This window comes from Siniperca chuatsi, linkage group LG3 (genome assembly GCF_020085105.1).
Source record: "Siniperca chuatsi isolate FFG_IHB_CAS linkage group LG3, ASM2008510v1, whole genome shotgun sequence".
NCBI classification, from domain to species: Eukaryota; Metazoa; Chordata; class Actinopteri; order Centrarchiformes; family Sinipercidae; genus Siniperca; species Siniperca chuatsi.
In genome coordinates this window covers 27,699,991-27,726,376 of record NC_058044.1, presented here as the reverse complement: position 1 = coordinate 27,726,376, position 26,386 = coordinate 27,699,991, and the positions used below count along the sequence as shown (strand labels likewise).

Here is a 26,386-nt window from a genome sequence, read left to right as displayed (position 1 = left end):
TACAGACCGATCAAGTCATCAGTTCACACTCTGTGCTGTCTGTTGCACATAATCACAGATATTCTTGTCGGCATATTGTGTTGATTTTTCCAACAATACACGTATATAGTGTGTAAAAATGCCTTTCTGCTTAAAACTAGTCTGTATGTGTCTGCTTGGATTTCAAAGTTCAGATAAGAGGAATTCTTGTAAAGAAGTATTATCATCAAAATGTACTTAAACGGACAGTTCACCCCAAAATCCAAAATACATATTTTCCCTCTTATCTGTAGTGCTGTTTATCCATCTAAGTTGTTTTGGTGTGAGTTGCAGAGTTTTGGAGATATCGGCAGTAGAGATGTCTGCACAAAACAAGCAATATGAAGACACCCCCGAGGCCTGTGGGAAATTGATGGGCATTTTTCTTTAGCTTCTGAGATTTTATAGACAAAACGATTAATCATAAAAATAAGTGGCAGATCAAGCAATAATAAAAAGAATCGATAGTTGCAGCCCGTTATATACGTTATACACTGCTGAGTAGTTTAAGCTATTACAAATCATCAAGTTTTAGAAGCTGATCATAAGTTTTGGATGTAAACTTACAAAGTTCAGTAACTACAGCTGTCAAATGTCATACATGTGCTGGAGTAAAGGACAGTATTTGCCTCTGATATGTAGTAAAGTAGAAGTATAAAATAGCATAATATTTAGGTGCGTCAAATTTTTGAGTAAATGTACTTAATTACTTTCCACCACCTGTGCTCTGTCTCCAAAATAAACTCGAGTGCAACGGATGCATTGGCTATTATTCTGCTCTGTAATAACACTTCGATGACCACATGAGGGCAATATCGGAACTCATTCAGTTTTATGGGTATTTCCATAGTCGAAACAAAAAGGTGAGGTGTTGTGTTTAATGTCTCGAAGCAGAAAATAAGGGATAATGCTGGAAGCATATGAGGGAGAATGGGCTTAATTAACGATAAACCGTGAAATGAGAAAGCTTTTCTAAAAATTGTTTTTTTTCTTTATAGTGGAGGAAGGTAAATTAAATCAAAATCAACGATTTTATTATTATTTTTTGGTAATTTTTTTAAAAATATAAATAAATATTGATATTAATCACTCCGCCCCCCACCCCGCTACTTTGTCCCATCCTGCTCGCCCCCACCGCTTCCCCCCAGCGGAGAGGAAGAGCAGAGACAAGTGAACAACAAGCCAAGGTAACGTTAAAGAAGATAGGAATTCTATAGGTGGGTGTTTTTTCTCCGTCTTCATTGAGAGTGCGCTCTTCCTGCGGTGGACAGTGTATTATTTAAGATGTAAGGTGTTTTTGTTCGACCACGCCGACGTGTTTTTGTTGTCTCATCTCAACTCACTTCTCCGAGCCTGCGGGTCGAGGTTTGGTGTCAGTGCAGCAGCAGCGGCAGCACTCGGCTAGGCTAGGCCGGAATCCGCCTCGCAGACACTTAACTTATGGACTTTGAAAAACAAGCCTAACAGTCTCCAGAATCGGTAATGGCCCGTCTTTTGCTGTTTTGTACTCGGTACAGCTGGTTGGGATTTGTTGTAGGTGGAAAGAGGAGTGACCATTAATTTGGTGAACTTGATTGTTGTAAACGCAGCGTTAGCAGGCTAGCTACCACAGCGCAAGCTAATTTAGCTAGCATTGATTGTATTCTAGTCGTTGGCTTGATGAATAACTTATCTAGAGTGTGACTTAAAAAGGTAAAGTTGAACAAAACTCATGCATGCAGTTAAAGCTAGTTGATATAAAGACAGCTAAACATAGAAATTATCTAGCTAACGTAACCTTAACTAGCTAACAGCAGTTTATTACATGAATTGTCTGGTTTGTGGGTGGTTGGGAGGTATACCGTTATAACATTACGCGTTGAGTTTTTTTTCTGTTTGCTGCATTTAAACACCGAAGCAGCACGATTTTACCAGACTTTTCCGCCAGTTTTCCCCGAAGTGGGGGGCATTCAGGACAGGTGAGAGTACACGGAAGTAACCGACCAGCCCGCCGCGTCACAGACCACAAGCCAGGAGTCAAAGTCCAGTGTCGGCTTACTTATCAATTTTCTATTATGTATTGTACCCGAGACGCCCACTCTCCGCGGACAGTGAAGCTGCTTGGTGCTTTCAGGTGACTATGCTCGCATGGCGTGTGTTTTTTGGCCGATTTCCTGTGACTTTTGTTCTTTTTGGTGTGTTACTGTGAAAACACACTGTTTAATGTTTCAGCAGCTGTCTTTTGATGTGGTCAGCCACTGGTAGAGGAGGGAGACGGGACTGGTGGTGGAGCAGCGAGGGACAAAAGTAAGAACCTGTTGTGTGGGTCTGTATGTGTGGGGTGTGGCAAGGTGGCAGGCGTGTTTGTTACTTCATTATTCAGTCCCTTGTGTAGAGACTTGCGACACAGACACCTTCTCAGTTTACAGTTCTTCAGTGTGAACGGATGCTGGATTACTCAGAGGGACCTGGCTAAATCTGCTTTGGTGGAGCACTCTTGGAGTAAGCTTGCTACTTTGTTTGTAGTCCTATTCTTTAGTTTCTGTGTGTGAAGTTAAAAGTCATTGTAGATTAACAACATACAGACCAACCTGAGACATGTTGCCAGCTTGTCTAAAGTAACTGTGAATTGTTGATTTGAGATGGAACAGTCAGCTGATCTGTGGGTTTGAGTGCAGCATGGACATGCCTATCATATTCCTCTAAATACCCTGTAGGCATGTCTGCTTTGACCTGCTGGAACAGAGATGGAAACGATTGTGAGCAAGTTTGGACATGCTGTTTTCTCAGAAATGTCCCATCTGTGAGATGCAAAAAGGAGGGGCAAAAAAAATCACTAGTTGGACATTTCTTTTGCTGCCTAGAATTTGTTCCTAGCCATGTTGTCTGTGGGGGCTGAAGTCTTGTTGCTTTAGCCAGGGCTATCATTTGTGAGCCTCTGTAATGACGGGCTTTCAGAGCACACCACGGGTGTGTCCCTCTGACACACACAAGCTGGGATTTTCTTATATTTGCTCCTCCTCCCTGTCTGTCTTCTCGCTCTCCTCATGCGTCTCTCTTCCTCTCTCTATTTTCAACGGTTACCCCTACAGTCTGTGTTTTTATTTGAAGGCTGAGCACGTCAGCTGGCTTTCCATGCAGGGGAGGACATGATATGAGATGTGTTATTGTGTGCAGAGTGAAATCAAAGTGCACAGATTCCTAAAGCGGCGAAGCGAGACTGCCTTATAGTACCGTCCCTCAGTGCTGATGGTTAACTTCTTGGAAAGGTTGAGTGTCAGTAAGCACTTTTATGGTCCTCACTGCAGCAATTTAACCAACTTCCTTGTTAAGCGCTGGTCACGCTCTTGATTGCAAGTCACCAGTTGTAGATCTTTACCCGCTACTGAACGTTGGTTTTTAGTTTGTTTGACCATTTTTCATATAGCAGTTGACCAAGAATGTTAATTATTAGTCAAGTTTTAAATGTGTTTTGAAATATTTTATGTAATATTAGTGAATTTATGTGTTTTGTGATTGTGATAACATTTTGTTTTTGATTTAAGTTGAAGTGAAGACTAAGATGTAGAGCTGGCCTATAATTAAATACGACAGTCTTACAGCTGGGTGACAATACAATAATATGTTGACTTTCAGTGGACTCATGATACAAAGATAATGTGTTATTGTTTTACAAAATTGTGTTGCCAAAATCAATGATTATGAGCAAAATTCTGTTTATAAACAAAGAAAATGACTCATCAATTTGTTTATTTTATATGTTGATTTTTTTTATTTTTTTTAAATTAACTTTGGGAACATTTGACATATTGTGATAAACCAGTGTATCGATATGGAAAAGTACATAAAACCATGATATTGATATCGATCATATCGGCCAGTCCTAAAACATGTTTGACTCAGTACCAATATTAATAATATGATGGTATTAGTGATAATGCTTTGATATATTTACCCCACGAAAATGTTTATCGCTGTGTGAAATAGGCCTCTATTCTTTTTGTAAAACAGTGCTGGAAACCCTTTTGTAGAGGATATTGTTACTGAGATCAAATCCATTAATAATGGGGTATAATGATCCAGTAGACTGTTTATTTCACACAGCGAAACAATTAGCAGATTGGTCAGTCGACAGAAAAGTAACGAACAGCAATTCTGATAATCGATAAATAATTTTACTTATTAATAAGCAAGCAAAAATGCCCCACATTTGCTGGTTCTAGCTTTTCAAATTGTGAGGGGTTGCGTCTTTTATCTGTTTATATCATTGTAAATTCAATATGTAGGACTGTTGGTTGGACAAACCAGGCAGTTTGAAGATGTCACCTTAGGCTCTGGAAAAATTGTGATGGGCATTTTTCTCTAATTTCTTTGACATTTGATTTACTAAACGATTAATCTCAGAAATAAACTACTAATGAAAATAGTAGTAAAACTAATAGTAAAACTAATAATGAAAATAATCATTATTGCAGCTCTTTTGTTGCAATATTTCACTTAAACTAGAGGAAGATATCGTGTCTGGGGAGAAATTAATTTGTAATATGGGTATGATAGCCAAGAAGGTAGAGGCATTTATTGTGAATTTCACTCAGCTAGAACATAACTTTTATCACCTAACTGTAATGCTGCATTTAAGACAACATTGAAGCTTAATCATTATATTACAATGACCAAAAACCCAGATGATATACAGCCCCATATCAATATTCAATTAAATTTTATTTATATAGCACCAATTCATAACAGAAGTTATCTCATTGCACTTTTCATATAGAGCAGGTCTAGACTGTACTCTTTATAATATTTACTCACCATGAGCAAGCACTTGGCTACAGTGGCAAGGAAAAACTTCCTTTTAACAGGCAGAAACCTCGGGCAGAACCAGACTCAGGGTGGGTGGCCATCCGCTGCTGCCGGTTGATTTTGGGGGGGGGGCACAATGCAAATTCCACCTAGAATTTTAAAATAATAATAATGTAGTGTAATGGTAGTGCTAATATTAATAAAATAATAATAATAATAATAATAATAATAATAATAATAATAATAGGAATGATAGTGATAGGAACAATAATGATGATAATAATAGTAATAAGACTAATAATAATTGTAGTAGCAGTTGTCGAGCAGAAACACGGGGGCAGCAGGCGGCCCACAATCAAAGATCCAGACTCTGCAGCTCCGGAGGCAGAAATACCTGCTGAAAGCGACAGGAGGAGAAAAGGGAGAGAGACGAGAAAGCACAAAACTACAGGAGAGAAAAAATGTCGAGTTAGTAACGTGCATTAATGCGATTAAAAATGCATACAGATGGAGAGGAAGAGAGAGGAGCTCAGTGCATCATGGGAAGTCTCCTGGCAGTCTAGCCCTATAGCAGCATAACTAAGGGGTGGTTCAGGACTCACCCAAGCCATCCCTAACTATAAGCTTTATCAAAGAGGAAACTCTTAAGCCTATTCTTAAAAGGCCAAGTACAATAACTTCAGTTTTGTCAAAGTTTAACATCAGAAAATTGCAGGTCATCCAGGTTTTTATGTCCTTAAGGCATGCTTGAAGTTTAGCTAATTTATTAGTTTCATCTGGCTTGATCGATAGATATAATCTGGTATCATCCGCATTACAATGAAAGTTTATGGAGTGTTTCCTAATAATTTTGCCTAAAGGAAGCATATATAAGGTGAATAGAATCGGTCCAAGCACAGAACCTTGTGAAACTCTATGACTAACTTTGCCGTTAGTTGTAGTTGTAATATTATATCCATATATCTCCTAACTCCAGTTAGGTATTCGTATACTTGAACTGATTGGTCCGTATTTTGGCTCCTTTTTGCCCTCGGAGTTATAGTTGCCTGTACGTTTCCTTCCTCACTAAGAATAGTAAGTTGTCGTCCTGTAGATTAGACAGCTGGCCTTGCAGAGGTCCCTGAAAAGCCTGTGTGGAGTGTGAGCGAATGTGAGTGTGGGCTGGTGTGTGTGCATATGCACTCTCTCTGCAGCTACCACACTGTAGGCCGCATAGGAGAAGGGCGGGGGGGGATTCATGGTTTCAGGTCAGGATGGTAAAGGTGGTAGTAGTTGGATGTGGGCCAAGGCTAACACACACAACACACACACACTCAGGCCAAATCTCTGTGTGACCATTCAAATGAGGCTGAGTCAGCGGAGCACTTGTCCAAGCCACAACAGCATTTTACCATAGCTTCACCTCAGCTGTGTGTGTGTGTGTGTGTGTGTAGACTAGAACAGAATGCATGTCAGGCTGCTGCAACCACCAGTGACTAAGTTGCTGAAATAGCAGTGATAGCATATGATATTGTGGGAATACAGTTCAGTCACAATACTCGGTGGGCACTGGGTGATAGACCAACAGACTGGCTGTGAGTGTGTACTACACAAGGTTTTCAGTGAGTAGTGGACACTGATAGTGTGTGCATGATCTATGTTGTGTGTTTGCTCAGGATGGTGAGTGGCTTAGCAGTGTAATTCCAGGGCTATCCCATTAGCAGATACGATTTAGCGTTGCTGCTAATGGCCTTACAATAGATTAATGACTAATGCCCAGACTTTAAGTGGCTAAAGCCATTTAAAACTCTCTCACAAGAAACTGCTCCCTGCCACAAGAATGTTAGTGGTGGGACTCGCATAGCTTCAGAGGTTGTGTGGGGCTGTCTTTCTGTTGGACGAAGGCACAAGAGGCTGTTTTCCTCCATGCTCTCGAAAAAGTGTTGATGTTTTGACAGAGCCACAAAGAACAACCCACACTGCGGTATGTTGACTTATCTGATGTATGGTGTCAGTACTCCATTGCCACGGTGATATTTTGGTCCCTAATGTAAAACTTGACAGCTGCTATAGGCAACCTTCATGACACAGCAAACACTTATTTGTAGCTTGCTGCCACATTTAGTTTAGTTTTCTTTTTGTGTTTGGGATTTCAGCAGCTATTCACTTTTAAGTTTTAATGCACTCTTAGCTTTACTCATGGGATGCATATATGAACTTGAGATCCCTTCAAACCACCTTTCAGTTTGTGAGCATTATCCACTAAAGAAGCACTTTGTCGGTTTGTGGTTGGACGCCCAGATTGGGTCAGAGAAAGTAACGGCGCCCGCTCTCTTTCCAGGATTGAAGTGTTTGGCTGGGAAGAAAAACATTGGTGGGAGAGACGGATGAGAGCAGCACAATGAAAGAGTGAAGGGCTCCCTTATTAGGACAGCTTCCAACAGCTGAGACAGGATATGACACGCTAAATCTCACTGTGGAATGTATGACAATGGTTGTGCGTGTGTGTTTCTGTCTACAAATGTGTGTTTCTCCCCCCCCACACACACACACACAATTGGATAGAAACCAGGCAACACTAACTTCACCAAAACTTGCCACAGATCTGTTTGAGTATTTAAGGATATAACCAACGTCAGCCACACACACTTGCCACCTTTTATTTAGTCTCTGACCCACATACACAATCACTCGCCCTCGCACAGATGCGTGCCCACACTCACGCTGGTGCGTGTGCACACTCAAATTTAATACAGGAGTCTTTGTTCACTCAGCCAGTCCTGTGTGCGCAGATGGAGAGCAGATTTGATCTACATGAGTCAGTGAACTTTGAAGTAGAAAATGGTTTTTGCCCTGGTTTGGAGATGAGCCACGCTCATGTCATCCCGTTATTAGACAGACACTGTTGAAGTAATCATTCCTCCCTCACCAGCGTCCTTTCTGAGGAAGTCTGAGAAAAAGGACTTTATCATTGTCTTAATTTAGGCTGAAGTGATTATCATGTCACTGTAATTTAGGCCTAGGTCATCTGTGGCATGTGTTTAAGCTGCATTATCCTCCAAGTCCAAGCTGACGATTTAAAAATCAAATGTTCTGCTTCTTTTCTTTGCTGTTTTGTATTCTAATTCTCTGAAAGCACATTGCTGCATAATGGATCATTGGTATTTGTCATGCTTTATTGCTTTCATAATCAGTGGAATGAAGTGGATTTTCTAGTATGTTGTTTGCTTGAAATGTCTAGTGTCAAGCACTTTACATTTGAATTATCATTAAACTTACCATGTATAGGAAAGTAAAAGTTCAGAAGGAGGCGCAGACAGGTTCTACCAACTTTTTGAACAAAGCGTTTGTAAGCAGAATGAAAAAATTTATCAACTTAAAGTTTAAGATTCAATCTTTGCTTCTGAATTTGAATGTGAATTGTTGTTTTCGTTGTCTGGATCACCATAGTTTGATTTGTAAACCAGATGGAAGTAAAGTTTGCTTTGGAGTTAAAGTTGTGCCCTTAATTAATAAAGCACTGAATATTACATTTGTTTAGCAGAGGCACAGTGACACTAAAACAGACTCACGCTGAAAATGTGAAAATATATGCAGGGGCGCAAATGTAAAATAAAATCATTTTGTCACCTGAAATTGAAACAGTTACTGTGATTTAATAATTGTAATCACAATATTGACCAGAAAATGATCATTGATTAGAAATCTAATGCATAACAAAAAAAGTAATCGACCAGTTCCTGCAATTTTAAATCTAATTTACTGCTTTGAGTTTGTAGAGAGATTAGCAGGCAGGCTCTAAAGAAATAGTCTTAATGTAATCCCCGGTCCTGGTAAATTGTCATGGATGGCATGCAAATGAAATACCATCCGTATTATAACTTGCAGAGTATAGTAAGTATAGCAGTAAGCGAGGGAAAACAAGGCCTGCCATCTCTTTCCCTTCTGTGGAGAGCACACCCTCTCAGTTCAAAACACCTCTGGCTTTTCAAATTTGGTGGAACTTGATGGTGTGATACTGTTTCTTGATAACTCCTCTGAATTCATTCACACTTTCTCTGCATCCTTGGAATGAAGAAGCGCTAACAATCTCCATATGCTGCAGCTGAAAACCTGCTGTAATTGTCTCTCGTCATCTCACTTTCTCTCTATTTTTAACCCTCCATAGCAGAAGGTGAAGAAACGCACTGAAAGTGACGGTAGTCTATACTCGCATTTTCTCTGTACCTGCTTCTTTATCTCCCCAGTTATTTCTCCCTCATTTATCTTCCCTTGCTTTGCCTTCCTGCGTCAGCTCCTGCTGCTTTTTACCTCTAAATATCAACTTCATTAGCACTTCAGTGTGTGCATTCCCAGATGCACGGTGCCAGGGCCCCTCTGCATTTATCTGTGTTACTTGGGTGATTCGGCCTCGCTGTATGTCTGTTCTTTGATGAAATCCCGGTGTTGGTTGAATCTCTTCTACTCTCTGGTGTTGATCCTGTCCTGTCCTGTCCTGTGCTCTGCTCTCAGCGTGTGAATGGAGCAGTGTGCGAGTACGGCCTCCCTGCTGGCCTCGGTGCGGGAGCAGGAGAGGCAGTTTGAGATGCTGAGCCGAGCACTGGAGGAGGAGCGGAGGTCGTGTGCCGGCACCCTGCCCCGCCCCCTCCCCAACATGCAGGTAACACGGAACAGACCCCGCCCCCGTTCCACCCACCCTCATGCTAATTTTCCATGGAAAAGTCCCTCGGATTCACCCTTGATCCGAGTTCATCCTGTGTCATCTCCACCGTCACCCCATCCCATCTTTGTGGACTGGCTGGATGGCAACAGAACCTAAACCTTACCTGGGGGGAAAAATACCCCCTCGGTGGGTTTTGCGTATGCTTGAATTTTGGAAGTTAAAAGTTTAGTCAAATAAAGCAACTGTAGCACCTTCCAATATAGCCTTCCTGATGAGGTATTTTACACCCTCTGTTGCTCCTCACAGCTTTTGATCACGCATTTCTTCCATCCTCCATTGGTTCCTCAGTAACCGCCCATGTCTCATTCCAAATAAATCTCATTCCTCTCATCCTTATCCTATCTCTTCAACAATCAAGCTTAATATCATTATGTTTGTCTTGACTTGTCCATGGGTGTTTGCATGCAGAGCGATGTCTTGCTTGACATTTTGTTTGTTGTCATATTGGGCTTTTCATCAAGAGTTTACCTTTGTAGCTACAGTATGTCAGCCAGCTGGTTTATTTATAATTTGTTGCCTTTATTTCATGTATAAGACGTCCCTCAGCTGCTTTTTCAGTGGGGCACAGTCTATTAACTAGGACAAGGGTCCAGTCAGACCTGCTTCATCAGCTGTGAATTCTTGGTAAAAAAACTTAGTTTCATAGCGTGTGTTCTGCTGTTTGCTTACACACCATCATTATCATGTGTGAGTCGGTTACCTGGTTCAGAGACTGCTGTGACTTCATGCTCTGAGTTTACCTCACAGACGCACACACCCACACTCGCTCATTCTTTTCGTTTCCTTATTGACACGGTCTGTCATTAGCAGGTGTGAATAAACCGCGCACACACACACACATTCTTTTGGCCCTGAGGCAAACTTTGAAAAACTCTCAAACAACCAGGCTTTCCCACTTGCTCACTTTCCCTCTTTTGTGTGTCGCTCTTGCATGAGGACACGCATTTGCCAGTACACGTCCCAGTTCCAGGTAATTCTAGTGGCTTATAAGGAGCAGAAATATAGGTAGAGTGTGTGTGTTATAGTGAGAGCAGGACAGAAATGTAGCCTGTGCTGCTTCTTATCTCTGCTATGTGTGTTTACATAGCCCAAAGGCTTCAGCATGCCTCTGCCATTCTCCCAGAGAGGCAACACAACCTCACTCTTTACAGGTTCCCACACGCTCACATCTGCCTGGCACTTTCTACTATTCTCTCTGACTGAGTCCTTATCTGAACAAAAGAATATTAATTTAATTAAATCTGTGTCTTGTTTATTTGATCTGGGCAAAGTGGCACTTTGTTGTCACTCCAGCAAGTACTGTTTCCAGCTTTCAGCAAGTTATTGCTGGTTTCTAAATTTGAAAATACAACATTTCTGTCTGCATGCGACCACTGAATCCCCCGTGCCCCCTTTATTTCATTACCCCCATAGTAATGGAGATAAAACTGCAGAAATGGCAGTAGAGATGCATAGAGACCCTGTGGCTGGAATGGGAACCACACCCATTACCCTCCTGGGCAGGCAATGCTGGTGGTGTCGATTCCCTTGATCTCTTTGTTTGTCTCCCTTTATGGATCATTATTTATTTCATTACTAATTTCATTTCATCTGTTCATTCCATCATCACAGTTCATTCATGAGTGTGTTCTATTCACCTACCTCATTGTTTGTGTTTAGGCCTCTGTGTGTTTATGTCGATGTTCATGATCTTTATGTATCTTTTTTTGGAGTTTGTGCCATTCTTACAGTCTGTGCAGACCAACTGTCACTGACTTTCGCTTGATTTTTAAAAACAGCACGCTTGTTTTTGTTTGTGGTTCTATTTTTTCAGCTGCCATGCAACTCAAAGTGCCTGAGCTTCACAAGATAAGCTGGGTTTAAAATTCAAATGAAAGATGACGATGGTTACTGCTTTCACTTTTGTTTTATTTGATCAGTACTGTACATGAGTAGCTTGTCGCTCTGGCTGACTGGAAAAGTTAAACTGCTCAGTCAGTTGTGTGTGTGTGTGTGTGTGTGTGTGTGTGTGTGTGTGTGCTGGATCCCCTCATATGCATTTCTTCCTCCCTGCAGAACGGCCGCATTCCCTGTGATGCAGACATAGAGAGGCTGACACTGAACGAGGGTTACATCAACGGGACACATCACGTAAGCATCTTTTGGGGCCCTCTCTGTTTCAGTTGTTTAATTCTTAACAAGGTTAACTCTAAGGAAATCCCATGTGAGACCAATATTTGAGTTACTTTCTGAAATGTGTGTGTGCAGTTCAGGATGGAGCCTGGACAGGTGGTGCAGGAGACATACACGGTGGAGGAAGACCCCCAGGAGTCGCCACCTGTTGTCTCTGTGGAGACCACTGAAGATGGGACCACGCGGCGCACAGAAACCACGGTAACATGAGCTAATGGAAATTCACAAAGAATACAGCACTAAATGATTACCAAAAGAAGAACCATTTTGTTGCATAAATATTGCTTGTCAGATTAGGGATTCTTTTGTATTTCTGGATTAATTTGAAAGTGTGTCCTGCAAAGTGACATACGCAATTTCAAGCTTGTAAATATTAACTGTTGAATCTTGTCTCCTGCTTCCCTTCTTTTGCTCTTTTAAGGTAAAGAAAGTAGTGAAGACAACCACCACTCGCACAGTCATCCCCTCCCTGTCAGACACACTTTCCCTGGATGGCGGGGGCTCAGTGACAGGTATGGGGGGCTACACTGCCCCCATGGACCGGGTCTACAGGCAGGCCCCCGGAGGTGGCATGCCCATGGACTACCCCACTCACACCGTGCCCCGCAACTACCACTACGGACCGCCAGGGGGCTACGACGACTACCGCACTGGACCCCCGACTGAAACCTACGCAAGCCTCAGCAGGGGAGCTCGCATGGATGATCGCTACAGGTACCGTGTTTGTTGAAAATCATGTTTACGTAACCACAGCTGAGCTACGATTCAAGACATTGAGACAGGGTAGACATTATCTTCCAATTTAATTTGATAATCTTTATGGGCATTATTTCCCTCTCTTCCTATTCTCACGCTCAACCTCCCTGTCACCCCCATCTCCAGACCAATCCATCCAGATGGTTACAGAACTCTGGATCCAAGCTACAGAGCCCACAGCAGGAACAATCTGGACCCTTATGCTGCTCAGCCACAGGTATGTTAAACAATCACCGTATCACTTGCTTTGATGCTTTCCTTTTAGCAGGATTGCAAGATTATATTGCTAAATTTGGTGTTTTGCTTCCATGCTATATGATAAATGTACCCCTCCACTCAAAAATGTGTTTTTCTTATGTTGACTCTCTTGATTTTACTGACTTGTTTCTGTGCAAAGTTTGTCACTAGAGAGGTGTTCCATTCCTCTACTTAAGGGGGAGATGTCTGTATACGTTCCTAAAATCTGAGATTCAAATGTACTCAAGGCAAGCTAGATTTGGGACATCACAAATTCAAAAGACAATCGCAATGCCACCTGAAACCTGAAACCTCCAGCGCAGAGCGGACTTGTCAGTACAGAGAGCGAGAGTTTGCACTAAGTTAGCGTAGTGAAAGTTTTGACAGCAAACGTGGTAGAGTGTGCAGTTTTTGGATGTAAACGGACCCCAGAGCTTCCTTCCACTATCTACTAATGTTTCATAATAACAATGTGAACACACTGTAAATTCGTAGCAGATATTATTCTATGTTTCACAACCACTAACATTGTGACAGCCACTGCCAGCTGCAAGCTAACAAATAAAAGATGGTACACTTACCATTCTGATACGTCTGTTAGTTGCCGATTTTGGTGCACAATAGACTCATCTGTGCCTGACTGAGGCTCAAACATGTACGGCTGAATCTCTCCAATGTTTCCTCTAACTCTAGTCATCTTGACGCGCACCGCTCTCTCACCATGGATGTATATCTCTCAGCCACAAACATGCTCTTTCCGGCAACGGTCAACCTAACACGCAGCGGTGGTGGGCGGGGCATTCAGAGATCCAGAATTTCTCAATGAGGGAGAAAGAGGAGATGTGCTTCCAGCCCCTTTTCAGAGTTTTTTTGTTTACTTTTTATGTGGGATAACCATGTTAAACAATAGTATTTTTACATACTTTAAAACGTGTCTGGAAGGGAACTTTAAGAATTCAGTAGGATTTTAAATTGACTACCCTACACACATTTTGCCACAGCATTTGGCTTGTAGCTTCTGTTATTTTGGACCCTGTCTCTGTGTAGGTTGGGCGTATGGGAAGTGCCATGGAGCTATCCTCCATCCCGAGGTTTGTCCCAGAGCCGTACGGTCTGGAGGATGATCAGCGCAGCATAGGTTATGATGAGCCCGACTATGGCATGGGACACCCAATGCACTACAGCACTGTGCCCCGCAACCACCATGCATTCCCCCATGGGCCCCCACGCAGGGCTGGGTAAGCTGTTCTGTGTGTATGCACTGTATGTAGTGTCTGTAATTTTTATGTGTGTAAGAAGTGCACATACTATCCCTTCCACAATCACTTATATTTTAGAGAAAATATGAAGTAAAGGGAAAAAAATATTGAATTGTTATTGTTTTGGTTTTCAAATCAAATACTAAACAATTACAGGTGCAAACTCGTGTAATTTCCCACCTTTCCTCTCTGTCTGCATTGGTGGATGTCTGTGTGTCCTCAAAAAATGTGTACATGCACATAATGATCTTCTCCCCCCTCCCCAGGAGTTACGAGGGCACCTTGGATGGTGACATGAGCGGTCCAGGGGACATTTACTATTGGGGAGGAGGAGCACCGCTGGCCCAGGGTGAAAGAGGTAGCATGGCTTCATTGGACAGCACTCTAAGGAAAGGTCCCGGCCCCAGTAATTGGCGTCAACCAGAGCTGCCAGAGGTCATCACCATGCTAAACTACAGGCTGGACCCCGTCAAGAGCAACGCAGCTGCATACCTGCAGCATCTCACCTATAAGAATGATAAAGTAAGAGATGCACATATTTGTATGGTATAAAACTCATATTCAGTATAACTTGGAGTAGAATGGACTTTAAGTTATAGCAGTTGGTTGAGGAGCGCAAAAGTCAAAGCGACATCTCTCACGACTAAAGATGATTATTTATATATTTTTTCTGTTGATGATTGAGTCATGTATAACAGAAGACATAGTAGAGCCAGACAAAAAGTTATAAGTTTATCAGAGTGGAAGTAAGATAAGGAGTAGTTGGATGGGTGGAGAACCACAGGATGGACCTCAGACAGTGGAAACCTTTTTTTTTTTTTCTTCTCAAGGTTGGATATTGGATATAGAGCTGGTTTTGAATTGGAACTGGCTCCAAATGTAGAACTGTGAATTTGTTTAGAAAGATGATTTTTGATTTTGCTTATTGATGAGTGAAGTCTTTAGTTGCAAGTTTGGACTCATTGGCGATACACACGGTGTGTTTACAATAACATGAACCATAGAATGCACGTAAAATATAGCAAAGCTTTACAAGAAACTGGGGGGGAAAAATCATGCATTGAAGAAGTCTGTCTAAGCCTGGACAGACGCTGTTTGTTGATCTTGTACGTTGTGTTAACTCGCACTACATGTTTAATCAGCCTTTCAGTGCGGCCCTTTATGCTCACACTGTACAGATCAATTGACCAGACACGACATGGCTGCTCAGTGTCAATTCCAATAAAGTTTATTCAAGACAAGACGACTGCGTCCTCAATGTTGACAAAAAGAGAGAAAGGCAGCATTACTTTGTGCAGTTCTACTAAGAACAGAAAGTAAGGAGAGAAAAAAAAGAAAATTATGGAGCTGCAAATGGCTGGAAGAGCTACACAATATGGTCTGTTCTGCAGCCAAGTTCAGTTTTAACTATATCACAGCAGTCTCAGTCAAGATTACAGTTTTAGCCACAACATGTAAAATACTACTCCAATAATATTAAAACAGGCTCACTACAGTTTAATAACGGACTTTTTGACAGCAGCCATGTTGGGAAACCGAACCGCGGAACTGCAGACAGCCAACCAAAATTTCTGACATACTAGAAATCCAATCAGTCACTGAGGCAGTTAATCAGGCATCGTGACCACCCTTAAACTGCACGTCAAACAACAACCGATCTGGCAGAAATTCAACTTTTAAAATCAGTCGGGGATGACCAATTCTCTGCTAAAATTGGGCTTAATCTGTACAGTGTCTGCTCGGGTTTACATGATGAAACATTATCTGCAGCTGTCTGCACAGTTTTCGATGTTGACATTGCAACATTTGACTTGTGAATGCCAAGAAAGTTAATTTTACCTTTTTAAGAAACCTAATGCGCTTTCAGTTGTTATGGTGGGACTTCCTTTATGAATCTGCACATGGTATTTTTTTTTTTCCTTCATAAGCATTTTCCAGGATGTTTCTTCTTTATTGAAGGTCCAATATGCAATCCTGTGTCCTGTGCTTTACTTTTCTTGCTTGATGTTCGGATTTAATTTGCTTGTACGGCATTGCATCTTTTACTTTTTTAATTTATTTATGTTGACATAATTTTGATTTGCTGGGCTGTTTAAAAACCGTAAACTTGGTCCTCATCCACATCACCACTTACGTGACACGTCCTTTTGCTTTCCAGGTGAAGTCTGATGTGCGTCGTCTGAAAGGCATCCCAGCGCTGGTCTCTATGCTTGACAGCCCAAACAAAGAGGTCAGTTTGCTGATTTTCTCCTTCTTTTCATTCTTTACTTTACTAGAAGTGTGTTATGATTGGACTAGTTGGGGTAAAATTGAGGCTTAAGGGATGTAGTGTATTTCTTAGGTAATACTGCAACAGTTCATTGGCCTGAGTCAAGGTGAACCTGAGACTCACAACTAATACCGATTGAAAGGGAAATAGAAATAAACATTACGTATTTGACTTCTCTTCAGATCCTGTAGGTCAACATTTGTGCTAAATATGGTTTCGGTCAAAACATTCTGTGGTTTTTCTATGATTCCCTTTCATTTAGCACAAGCTGTGGCAATGTTTTGCTGATGTTTGTATGGGCATTACCAGACAAACCACATCATGCATTCCACTCTTGAGGCAAAGAAGCATCTTAATTTCACATTTCAGCGACTGCATCCTCTTAACGCTTTTAAGTGGTTCCAAAGACTCCACACACTTTTTTTGAGCGTGTGTGTGTTTGGTATGTTGTGTGAAAAGCTGAGATACAAAAGAGGACAAAGAGTATAATATCATGAAAACATGCTACATATAATACAAATGCATGTAAATGTGAGGATGTTTACAAACATAACATTGCTTTATAGTGAAAATATGTAAGAAATGTGGCCAACTAATTTACCATTAATTACAGGCAATTACTTGTATTGGTAGCACTGCCAAGACCCATGTAATTTGTGTAGTACAACAGTTACAAGGGCATGACACTGTTTTTACTACTACACTAAATCCATGTATGTGAATCAATGCTGTTTTTTAAGTGGTACTCCATCATGACTAATAGGTCAATAAGCTGTTAGTGCGTCTTTGTTATAGGTTCACTATGCAGCCTGTGGAGCACTAAAGAACATCTCGTATGGCAAAGATCCAGACAACAAGATCGCCATCAAGAACTGTGACGGAGTGCCGGCTCTGGTCAGGCTGCTGAGGAAGACCCATGACCAGGACCTCACTGACACTATCACAGGTTAGAAGCACATGCAGAGACACAAACTGTGTAAACATGACTTTGACTGTTACAAGATGTTGTGCTTCTGGACTGGACTGTGGTCTGATTAGTTGGTTGAACTTTTGGTTAAATGTCATTGGTTGTTGTAGCTTTTTGCAATTTAGTAATGTGTGTCCCATTAAAACTCTCCAACCTAGAAAAAAACAACAGTCACAACCACATTCTACAGCGATTGTCCAGGAACCTGTAAGTGAGATTAGTGCATTATCCAGCTATCTATGGGCTTAACTCTAGATTTCCAGTATCACAAAGATGGCTCAGTTTTAACTGGGGTAGATCGCCATGGTAACCTGTGCTGCAACATAGACATGAGTACAGAGTTTATAGAGTCACTTTGCTGTTCCAGGCTTTCTGTGTGTCCACTTTGTTAGAAGCTTTGTTTTAAACCCATGCAGAGGGACTGTTTAGGCTACCACACTAAATACTGTACAAACGAACGGTGATTATAGATAGATAGATAGATAGATAGATAGATAGATAGATAGATAGATAGATAGATAGATAGATAGATAGATAGATAGATAGATAGATAGATAGATAGATAGATAGATAGATAGATAGATAGATAGATAGATAGATAGATAGATAGATAGATAGATAGATAGATTGATTGATTGATTTTAGAACCTAGGAGGAGTAATAACAACAATCGCGACCGCTATAGACAAGATAGAGGCGGTTCTAAAACGATTTAAAAGAACTGCATGTCTTCTCAGTATCGCCCGACATCATAGTTTGTTTTAACTTTGCTCCGCTCCACTCATAAAACCCCGGCAAAAACAGTATGTTGGCATGGCTCCGCATCAGTGTTGACTTAAAATGACGTTAGATTCAGGCGGATACATTGGTCTCTAGTGATTGGTTAGGGAAAATCGAATCCCCCTCCCCCATGGAAATCAGTTAGCGTGGAGGCAATGTCAGACTGAAGATGGAAATGGAGTGTAATGAGCTGACAATTCTGTCTATCATGTTTGTACAGCTTCTTATCATGTTCAAGTTGTATGAAAATATTAAATACATTAAACCTCGCTGATTATTACTTTTTTGTGTGACGATAACTGAATTTCCCTGCACGTATCATTGTTTCATCTCATAACATATTAAGTACTACTACTTCACTGAAGGTTCTGATGATGTTGCTTGTAATTATAACCCCGCCTCTTTCACATGAACACGCTCAGAGCTGCGACAGTAAACCCAGAGTTGAGAGCTAGTTGACAACCAGCTTCATGATACCGGTTATCCGGGATCACTGGTGTTTGGCTCAGTGAAGTCAGAGAGACCCAAAGAGAGCCAGAGTTAGTCCAACTTGCTTCATGATATGTGGAAACAAGTTCTTAAAAACGTCCAGGACAGATCTAAAGTTTCGTAGTGGAACATACATAGACTCTCCCTACACTTTTTAATGTAAGCTCTCAGAGCTGGTATTCCACACATATCAGGAAATATGACTATCCACCTGCCACCCGTTATTGCAATATCTTGTTTTCCGTTCATTCTCTGTAATTTGAAAGACATTTGGCAAGAGAGGAAGTAGGCTTCATAATTAAATATGGCAGTTTTGCATATGTTCATTTTTTCCGTTTTTCCTAGGGACGCTGTGGAACCTGTCGTCTCACGATGCGGTGAAAATGGAGATCGTGGACCATGCACTGCACGCCCTCTCCGACGAGGTGATGGTGCTCCATTCAGGCTGGGAGCGAGGGAGCAACGGAGCAGGAGGAGGAGAGGAGAACTGCAAGCCCAGACATCTTGAGTGGGAGACGGCCCTCACCAACACAGCAGGCTGCCTGAGGTATGGAAGGAAGGAGGGATGGAGGTAGCATCAGAGAGCTGAGCAGAGCTGTTTGACTGCTACTGATGATAGAGGAGATGGAAGGAGGGAGGGTTGATCTAGACGAGAGGAAAATGGAAACATGCCAGCTCAACAGACTGACAGAGCAGTGGGAAGTATGAGGGAGGAAGGGAGCAATGACGAGTTAACAGAGCAGAAGGGAAGGGAAAAACATGAAGCGGTCTCGATGAAGAGGGAGGAAAGAAGCTATGTCCATGTAAAGCCTTTTATTCCACTAATACAAATGCCTAATGGGTCCTGCTCAATCAGAATAAACTGGCCCATCACAAGAAATTTTATTGCACTTAATCAACCTTTTTATAATCCGTTTTAAAAGAGAAAAATGTTGTAATAGCTGCTTCTGATTACTTTTCTATTTTTGGATAATATCCATACAATAACTGCACAAAAAGTATACTTTCATAAAGCTACTCTAAAGAAATAAGCCAATAAGCACCAAGCACTCCATGCAGGTCAATCATATTCAAACTTGTAATGGAATGATGCATGTGGTTTATTGTGCAAGTCAGAAGCCTTTTACTCTTGATTTATTAGCACATATAAACAGGATATCTTATTTAATTTTATATAGTGCTCATTAAAAGACTTTAGGGTTAAATGTCAGTTATTTATTAAAGAAAAAAATCTGGCTGCAGTGAAGAGAACTGCAGCCTCACAGTAACTCTGTGAGATCAGGAGAGGGTGAAGAAGGGAATTTCAGAGTTTACAGGGAGGGGGCGAGCACAGGACAGTGGGGCATTGACTTACACAGCGTAAACAGTATGTTCCAGCCTGCCGGTCTGTTATCAATGCATTCCCCTTAACCACACGGTTAATTAGTGTTCATTTGCCGGTCTAAAAAAGTATGTGTGAATAACTTGGTAATCTTGAAGACTTACAAAAGTTTGGTATTTGCAGAAATTGTCTTGACTGTATTGTGTCAGACTAGACACTGGAGTAGTAAGTGCAATAAATGCGATAATAAATAATAATGTCGATTGCCTGTAGTGGCACTATTTTATATGAATGTGCTGAAAGCGGTACACTGGCTGCACCAGATGTTTTTTCCTCTGGATTGTTTAAATTTTCTAAAAACAAAACGTATGCTATCAAAATAATTTGAAAGCTGCTATAGTTACACGCAAATTCTAGACATATTAAAGGGTCAGTTCACCCCCCCCCAAAAAAAAAAAAGAGATGTCTGGCTTTTTGGAATATAATGGAACTAGATGGTACTCTGCCAAAAAAAAAAACATTTGAAAAACCACAGACCTTGTTGTGAGCAGTTTCATGATTATCTTGACTGACTGGGTCATGATTTCTGGAAAGAGACATTGCTGTTTAGTTTTTCAAATGTATTTTTTTGCCGCTTTGAGCCGAGTGCCATATAGTCCCATTATATGGAGAGAGAAAAAAAAAAGGCAGACATCTCTGCAGCCGATATCTCCAAAACTCTGCAACTCACACCAAAACAACCTAGATGGATAAATAGCACTACAGGGAAGAGGCAAAATATGTATTTTTGATTTTGGGGTGAACGTCCCTGTTTTTAAAAATAAAATCTCAGAGGACCTTTTGAGTCATAGGTAACCTGGATAGAAACTTGTGTAGGTGAGCAGAGGAAAGGAAATAGTTATAGTAATAATCACAGACCTCTCCAGGTAATATGAATACAGTGTAGAGGTTTGAAATAAGCAATAAGTAGAAGATTCTTGGTCTGTGCTCCGGGTAAACCTACTCTCAGTGGCATATTAATAAAAGAGGAAATCCTTGTTTGACAAGTTTTGTATTAAAAGATGATCATGATGGGTTTCAGGTAAACCCAGTCCCATTTGAATCTGAAGTCTAGTAGAGCTGTAGAGGTGAGACTTTTACACCTATTGTATGTAGCTTCATTACGCCTACATCTGTTTAAACCAGTGTGTCTCAACACGAGGCTGACTCACGTGGGTCCGATGACTTGCTTTATCCATGTGCCCAGCATTTTACACGACGCAGGAATGAGATGGAGCTCAGCGTCACTTCTAATAAATACCTGAGATATCAGTGAGCTCCATGATTAACCCCCAATAAAAAAGTGGCAGAAATTGTTTAGTTAATGGATAACAATGAAATCTGTATTATGTAGTTGACCAGGTTTGCAGTAAAATGGCAGATGGCAGCCAGAGGTAGAATTTTATGAATCCACAAATCATGTAACCAGATTCTGTAGGATTCTGTGAGGCTACTTTGAGCTCAATTCTCTAAAGCCAAATGCTGATGTCAGTCTATGTTTAGCAGATAATGTTTGCCATGGTCACCTTAGTTTAGCTTGTTCACATGCTTACATACCAAGCTAACATTCTAAATACAGCTGAGGATGATGGGAATATCATTAGTTCTGCAGGTATTTAGACATAAACCAAAGTATTACATAAATTCAATTTTAGACCTGATGATGGTGCTAGATGGAGAGTTAAGGGACCATATACGTTATTACAATTCATCCTGAGGGGGGACAAATTTCCTGGCAATCCATCCATTAGTTTTTGAGATATTTCATTTTCTGTTTAGTTCAGTTTCTTCCTGAAGATGTACTGCCAGTGACCACACCTGACATCAGAATTTTATAAATCTGGCTAATTTAATGCTCATTTTCAGGTTCATAATTTTATTTTGGGGTTGTACCAGAATAGGTTTACATGGTTTCATTTTCAAAAAACACCATTTTTTATTTTACTCATACTGCATATTGCTGCAGCACCTCTTTTCACCCGGTCTTGAACGCTCCGTTTTAGCTAGCGAGTGAGGCATCTCACTTTTATTTGATCTTTGTTGGGAGTTGCACATGCACAGTACCTAGGTAACTACTAGCCTATCAGATGCAGAGGGGGGCGGGTCCTGACGAGCAAGGTGGTGTGATCCAAAACAAAGCCGTTTCAGCCGGTAACTATGGCTTCGGTTCAGCCATACATGTTCCAACAACCCGAACCAGCCTCACAACCGAGTCTGGAGCAAGACGTTTCAGAGTGGTAAATTATTAATCTGTAACTAATGTATCTTTCATAGGTAACGTTTTAACTGTGCACTGCCTCTACATCACAGTAATAACTTTATCGACTGCCTGGAGGGTCTCTAACATTTTAAATTCATATTTAGGTGTACTTGTGGAAACTGCTCAATTCGTGCATTATGATGCGTGTTACATAGTGAAGTAGCTACGTTACCGAAGTAAAGGCTGGACTACAATCGAGCTGTTTTCAGGCAGTTCAGGAGCAGTGTTTTCTGTGGGAGAGAGTAACTCCCTTTGGGGTGGACTTTGGACACAACACAATAAAGGAAAGGGAAAACGGCAAAAAGCATATGACCACTTTAAAGCTTTTCTTTCTTTGAGAAGTAGGGCTCTCTTCTGTGCTGCAGTCCTGATTTGATTTAGTCTGCATTTTACATTCTAAATGTTTGCCTACTGCAGCATGTAAATAAACGTCCTGAACTATGCAGTGAAGTGAAATCAGTGCTCCCTGCTGTGTCCTGGTATTGTGTGAGAGGGCGTGTCTGTCACTGGGAAAAACAAACCAGCACAAAAGACCAAGGCTGAAAATCATTCCACAGAGTTTTCTTCTTTACATGCCTTCTACATCAATGAATGAAGAACTGGGTCTTACTTTCCACATGTTTCCATTCATTCAGTTCTATTAGATCTCTAAGTAGCACTGAGTCGGAGAGCAGTTGAAGGAATTGGTCCAGAGCTGTAACTTGATCTCTCTTTGTAAACCAGTAGACTTAACAGGGGTTTTATTCAAACAACTCTTGGGGGTGTGTTCAAGCATTGTGTGCTGGAATCCTTTTGTAGTCACTAAAATTGACTTTCCTTTCCTTCTAACTGCCTCATTTATTTCTCCAACCATTCACACTGCTAATCCATGTTTTGTTTTACATTCTTGTTTCTCCTCTTCAAAACTTTCCACTCGTCTGAAGAAATGTGAGTTCAGAGCGAAGTGAGGCGAGGAGAAAGCTGAGGGAGTGCACAGGATTGGTTGATTCGCTCATGTACATCGTCCAGTCCCAGGTTGACTGTAAAGACGTTGACAATAAGGTAGGTGGAGCTCTGATTTATTTGACATTAAGGGGAACTGCACTGATTCTACACATCAGAGTCAGTTTACAGGTCCTGGGGAGTACTACTGCATATGTGAAAAATTTGTATAAAGCCTTTTGTGGCTCCAGTGGGAGCTGCGCAAAGTCTGATAAATGTCCTCAAGTGACATCACTTGAGTCGGTGTCTGAAATAAAAAAAAATTAAAAAAATCTGGGGGTGTGGAGCTGGAAAGCAGTGAGCTTACCTTACCTCTTTAGCTTGCTCCTCATCTTTGTTTGAAGCTAGCGGCTTGAGGACATGTTAGCATAACACACTGGAATCTCTGACCAAACTGTCGGCAGTCGAGTTGCATTGTGGGTAATATAGGTGCCAAGTTTTGACAAGAAAGAAGAATGCGTTTAATAAGACAATATGTCTGGTTCTGTCTTTTTTTTTTTTTTTTTTTCAAAACTGCCCATCGTGAGTGCGACAATGTTGTAGGAGTGCAATGCTAAATCGGTGGAGTACTCTTTTAAACCAAATGTAATTAAATAATTAAAACAGGAGGGTGTATGAGGCACTGCGAGTAGGTGATGTGATGTACTGACAGTGAGAAACTTGGCAGGTTGAGAGTTTTAACAATTCTTCATTTTCCCTTTCACCTCTCTCCTCCAACCCACCGTTTTTCCTCCATCTTTGCAGTTGATAGAGAACAGCATGTGTCTGCTGAGGAACTTGTCCTATCAGGTGCATCGTGAAATCCCTGGCTATGAGCGCTACCAGGAGACCGTGCCCCTCAACCAGGGCCCCGCCCCCTCCAGCCAGAAGGGCAGCTGCTTCAGCTCCCGCAAGAGCAAAGGTCTGTGTCACAGAGACAGACATAACCTGCACTTGTTCATTCAGTAGGAGGAACATTTGCGATGATGTCACTGATACTAACACGCGCACGCACGCACACACACCTGCGCAAACAAAACCACTTGCTCGCAACAGGAATGTTAACAATTTCCCCAACTGCGAGAAAGCTCATCTTCTCTCCTGCTGTTCTCTGTTTGTGTTTCACTGAGAGTATTGATTTTGTTTTCTCTCAACTACACACTGCCTATTTTATTATAAAAAATTTTGCAGTGACAATGAATATGTCAACATTCATATTAATAACTCTACTGTACTGTATATCCTCCCTAGTAGTTGTCTTTGTTTTTTAAATGTTCTTTTTACTTGGATATAGTGAGGAAATGCTAACAATATACATGTTAAAAAACTTGTTTTGTTGGACCAAAACCCAAAAAGATTCAGTGATATAAAAGAGAGAAAAACAGCAAATCCTCACTTTTAAGAAGCTGAGATCAGAGAATGTTTGGCATTTTGTCTTGAGAAATGACTGAAACGATGAATCGATTATCAAAATAGTTGTATATTTTTTTCTCATGATCGACCACTCGATTAATCATTTCAGCCCTAAAGCTCTAATGCAAAAAAAGATAATTATTATCAAATAAACATAACCATGGGATGATTGCTACTTTTTAAACAGTAATCTGTACAGAAAAACTGCTCAGGGGTGCTGTAATGAGAATTCTTTACATGGTGCCAGATTAGATTGTACAATGTGATATGTGTGTGAACAGACAGCAGTATAGACTGTACTATTGTATGAAAGAGAAGATTGCAACAAGTAGCTGCTATGCAAGACAAAGATGTGATACATCATAATCATTGGGGTAGAATACAAGAAATGTCTCGGATCACTTGATATCACACACTGGATATCAGCTTATTGGTGTATTTATAATTTTCCAGTGTGTTGCACTGAAATATATCACAGCAATGCATTCACAAACTGATACTGTATGAAGCAGTTACAATGTGTGTGTCTATAAAATGGTCACATGAGCTGCTGTGTCCAGCTTTATTTGGTCTTCATACTTGGCATGTCACATTGCTGATTTCTGTAAGGTGGCAGCAGTGCTGTTGGGAAGTAAGCAGGTGTTAACTGGGTGGCTCAGTTATGGCTGCTTTCCTCTTATTTACTGTAAATGCTCTCTCTTCCTCCTGTTCGGTCATCCTCTCCTCCCTCCTCTCTTCTTCTCTCCCCTTTTCGAGCTGGGCTACAGATGAGTGGTTTTCCAAAGGTAAGCTCCTTACCTCTGTATGACTGCACTTTGCTTCTGCTGCCTGTTGTTGGTGTGGTCGCAATATTAGCTATAGAGTAGCTGAGCTAACAGGTCGGTGTAACTGTCTTAGTACTAACATGCACGCCTTCTCACTGTGAAAGAGTAGTGAAATACCCAACATGCATCTCAGTTTTTGGTCATAACATATGTCTAACCAAACTAGAACAAATGCACTAACAGTGGAATTAATTATCTTAAATAAATCATATTTAGATTCTGTGTGTTTCTAAGGCTGTAATGTTGATGTTTGATTCCAGGTAGGAAAGATGATGATGCAGCTGCAGACACAATAGACATTCCAAAGAGGACCACACCTGCTAAAGGTAACTATTGACTCGGTTGACACTTTAACTGTATGTATCATACATTAAAGAAAAACTGAGGAAAAATGTGTATTTGTTCATAACCTTTAGGTGTCCTTTTCAAACCATCTTCAACCTCTTTTTGTCCCTCTTCCCTACCCCCTCTTCTGCATATTCCCCCTCAATCATTCCTGCTATCCTTACTTGCTTCTCCACACTTCCCCTCCTCCTCCTGCCCTCTTCCCCACTCTCACCTTCTTTCCTGTAGGTTATGAGCTGTTGTTCCAGCCGGAGGTGGTCCGCATCTACACCTCTCTGCTAAAGGAGTCTAAGAACCCCACCGTGCTGGAAGCCTCGGCTGGAGCCGTTCAGAACCTGTGTGCCGGACGCTGGACTGTAAGAACCGCTATCTGTTATTAATCTATTCCATTTCACAGCCCCAACACACTTTACTGTGCTGAGTAAACACACTAGTTGGGGAAACATTGTCCCAGATTGTAGGAATCTGAATAGACATGAATATAGACCTATGCACAACTCTTACAGCATGCTACAGGACCAGAGCATGTAAGATATTAGTCATTCAAATCTAAGGCAGTTTTGGGAATGGACTAAGGCATTAGTACACACCCCTTTCCAAAGTGCATATGCAGATAATGGTCATGTGACTTTCCATATTTTGCCTTTTCTTGGATCTTGCCCATGACCATGATTGATGATGATGATACTGACCTTGAAAATCCGCACATCACCCCAGAGGAAAACATTACTGTCATCCCTGGGTAATTGTTAAAGGAGGCATGTCCAGTCTTGAATGACACTTTCTAAGT

The 26,386-nt window shown here is 41.2% G+C and overlaps 1 protein-coding gene across 13 annotated transcripts in view; it reads left to right on the top strand.

Moving 5' to 3' along the window:
• Positions 1-1,111: 1,111 nt before the first annotated feature.
• Positions 1,112-26,386, top strand: part of ctnnd1 (catenin (cadherin-associated protein), delta 1) — a 31,448-nt gene continuing 6,173 nt past the window's right edge. For 2 of the 13 annotated variants that reach the window (XM_044188894.1, XM_044188886.1), the window contains exons 1-16: positions 1,112-1,205; positions 9,295-9,442; positions 11,561-11,635; positions 11,753-11,878; positions 12,099-12,391; positions 12,560-12,650; positions 13,718-13,908; positions 14,196-14,451; positions 16,088-16,159; positions 16,994-17,144; positions 18,780-18,981; positions 22,978-23,095; positions 23,780-23,936; positions 25,195-25,212; positions 25,512-25,577; positions 25,825-25,952. In XM_044188894.1, coding sequence (XP_044044829.1) covers positions 9,302-9,442; positions 11,561-11,635; positions 11,753-11,878; positions 12,099-12,391; positions 12,560-12,650; positions 13,718-13,908; positions 14,196-14,451; positions 16,088-16,159; positions 16,994-17,144; positions 18,780-18,981; positions 22,978-23,095; positions 23,780-23,936; positions 25,195-25,212; positions 25,512-25,577; positions 25,825-25,952 — 2,085 coding nt within the window. In that variant the 5' untranslated portion in view covers positions 1,112-1,205; positions 9,295-9,301. The other 11 variants (XM_044188889.1, XM_044188888.1, XM_044188887.1 and 8 more) reach the window with 11 other exon arrangements.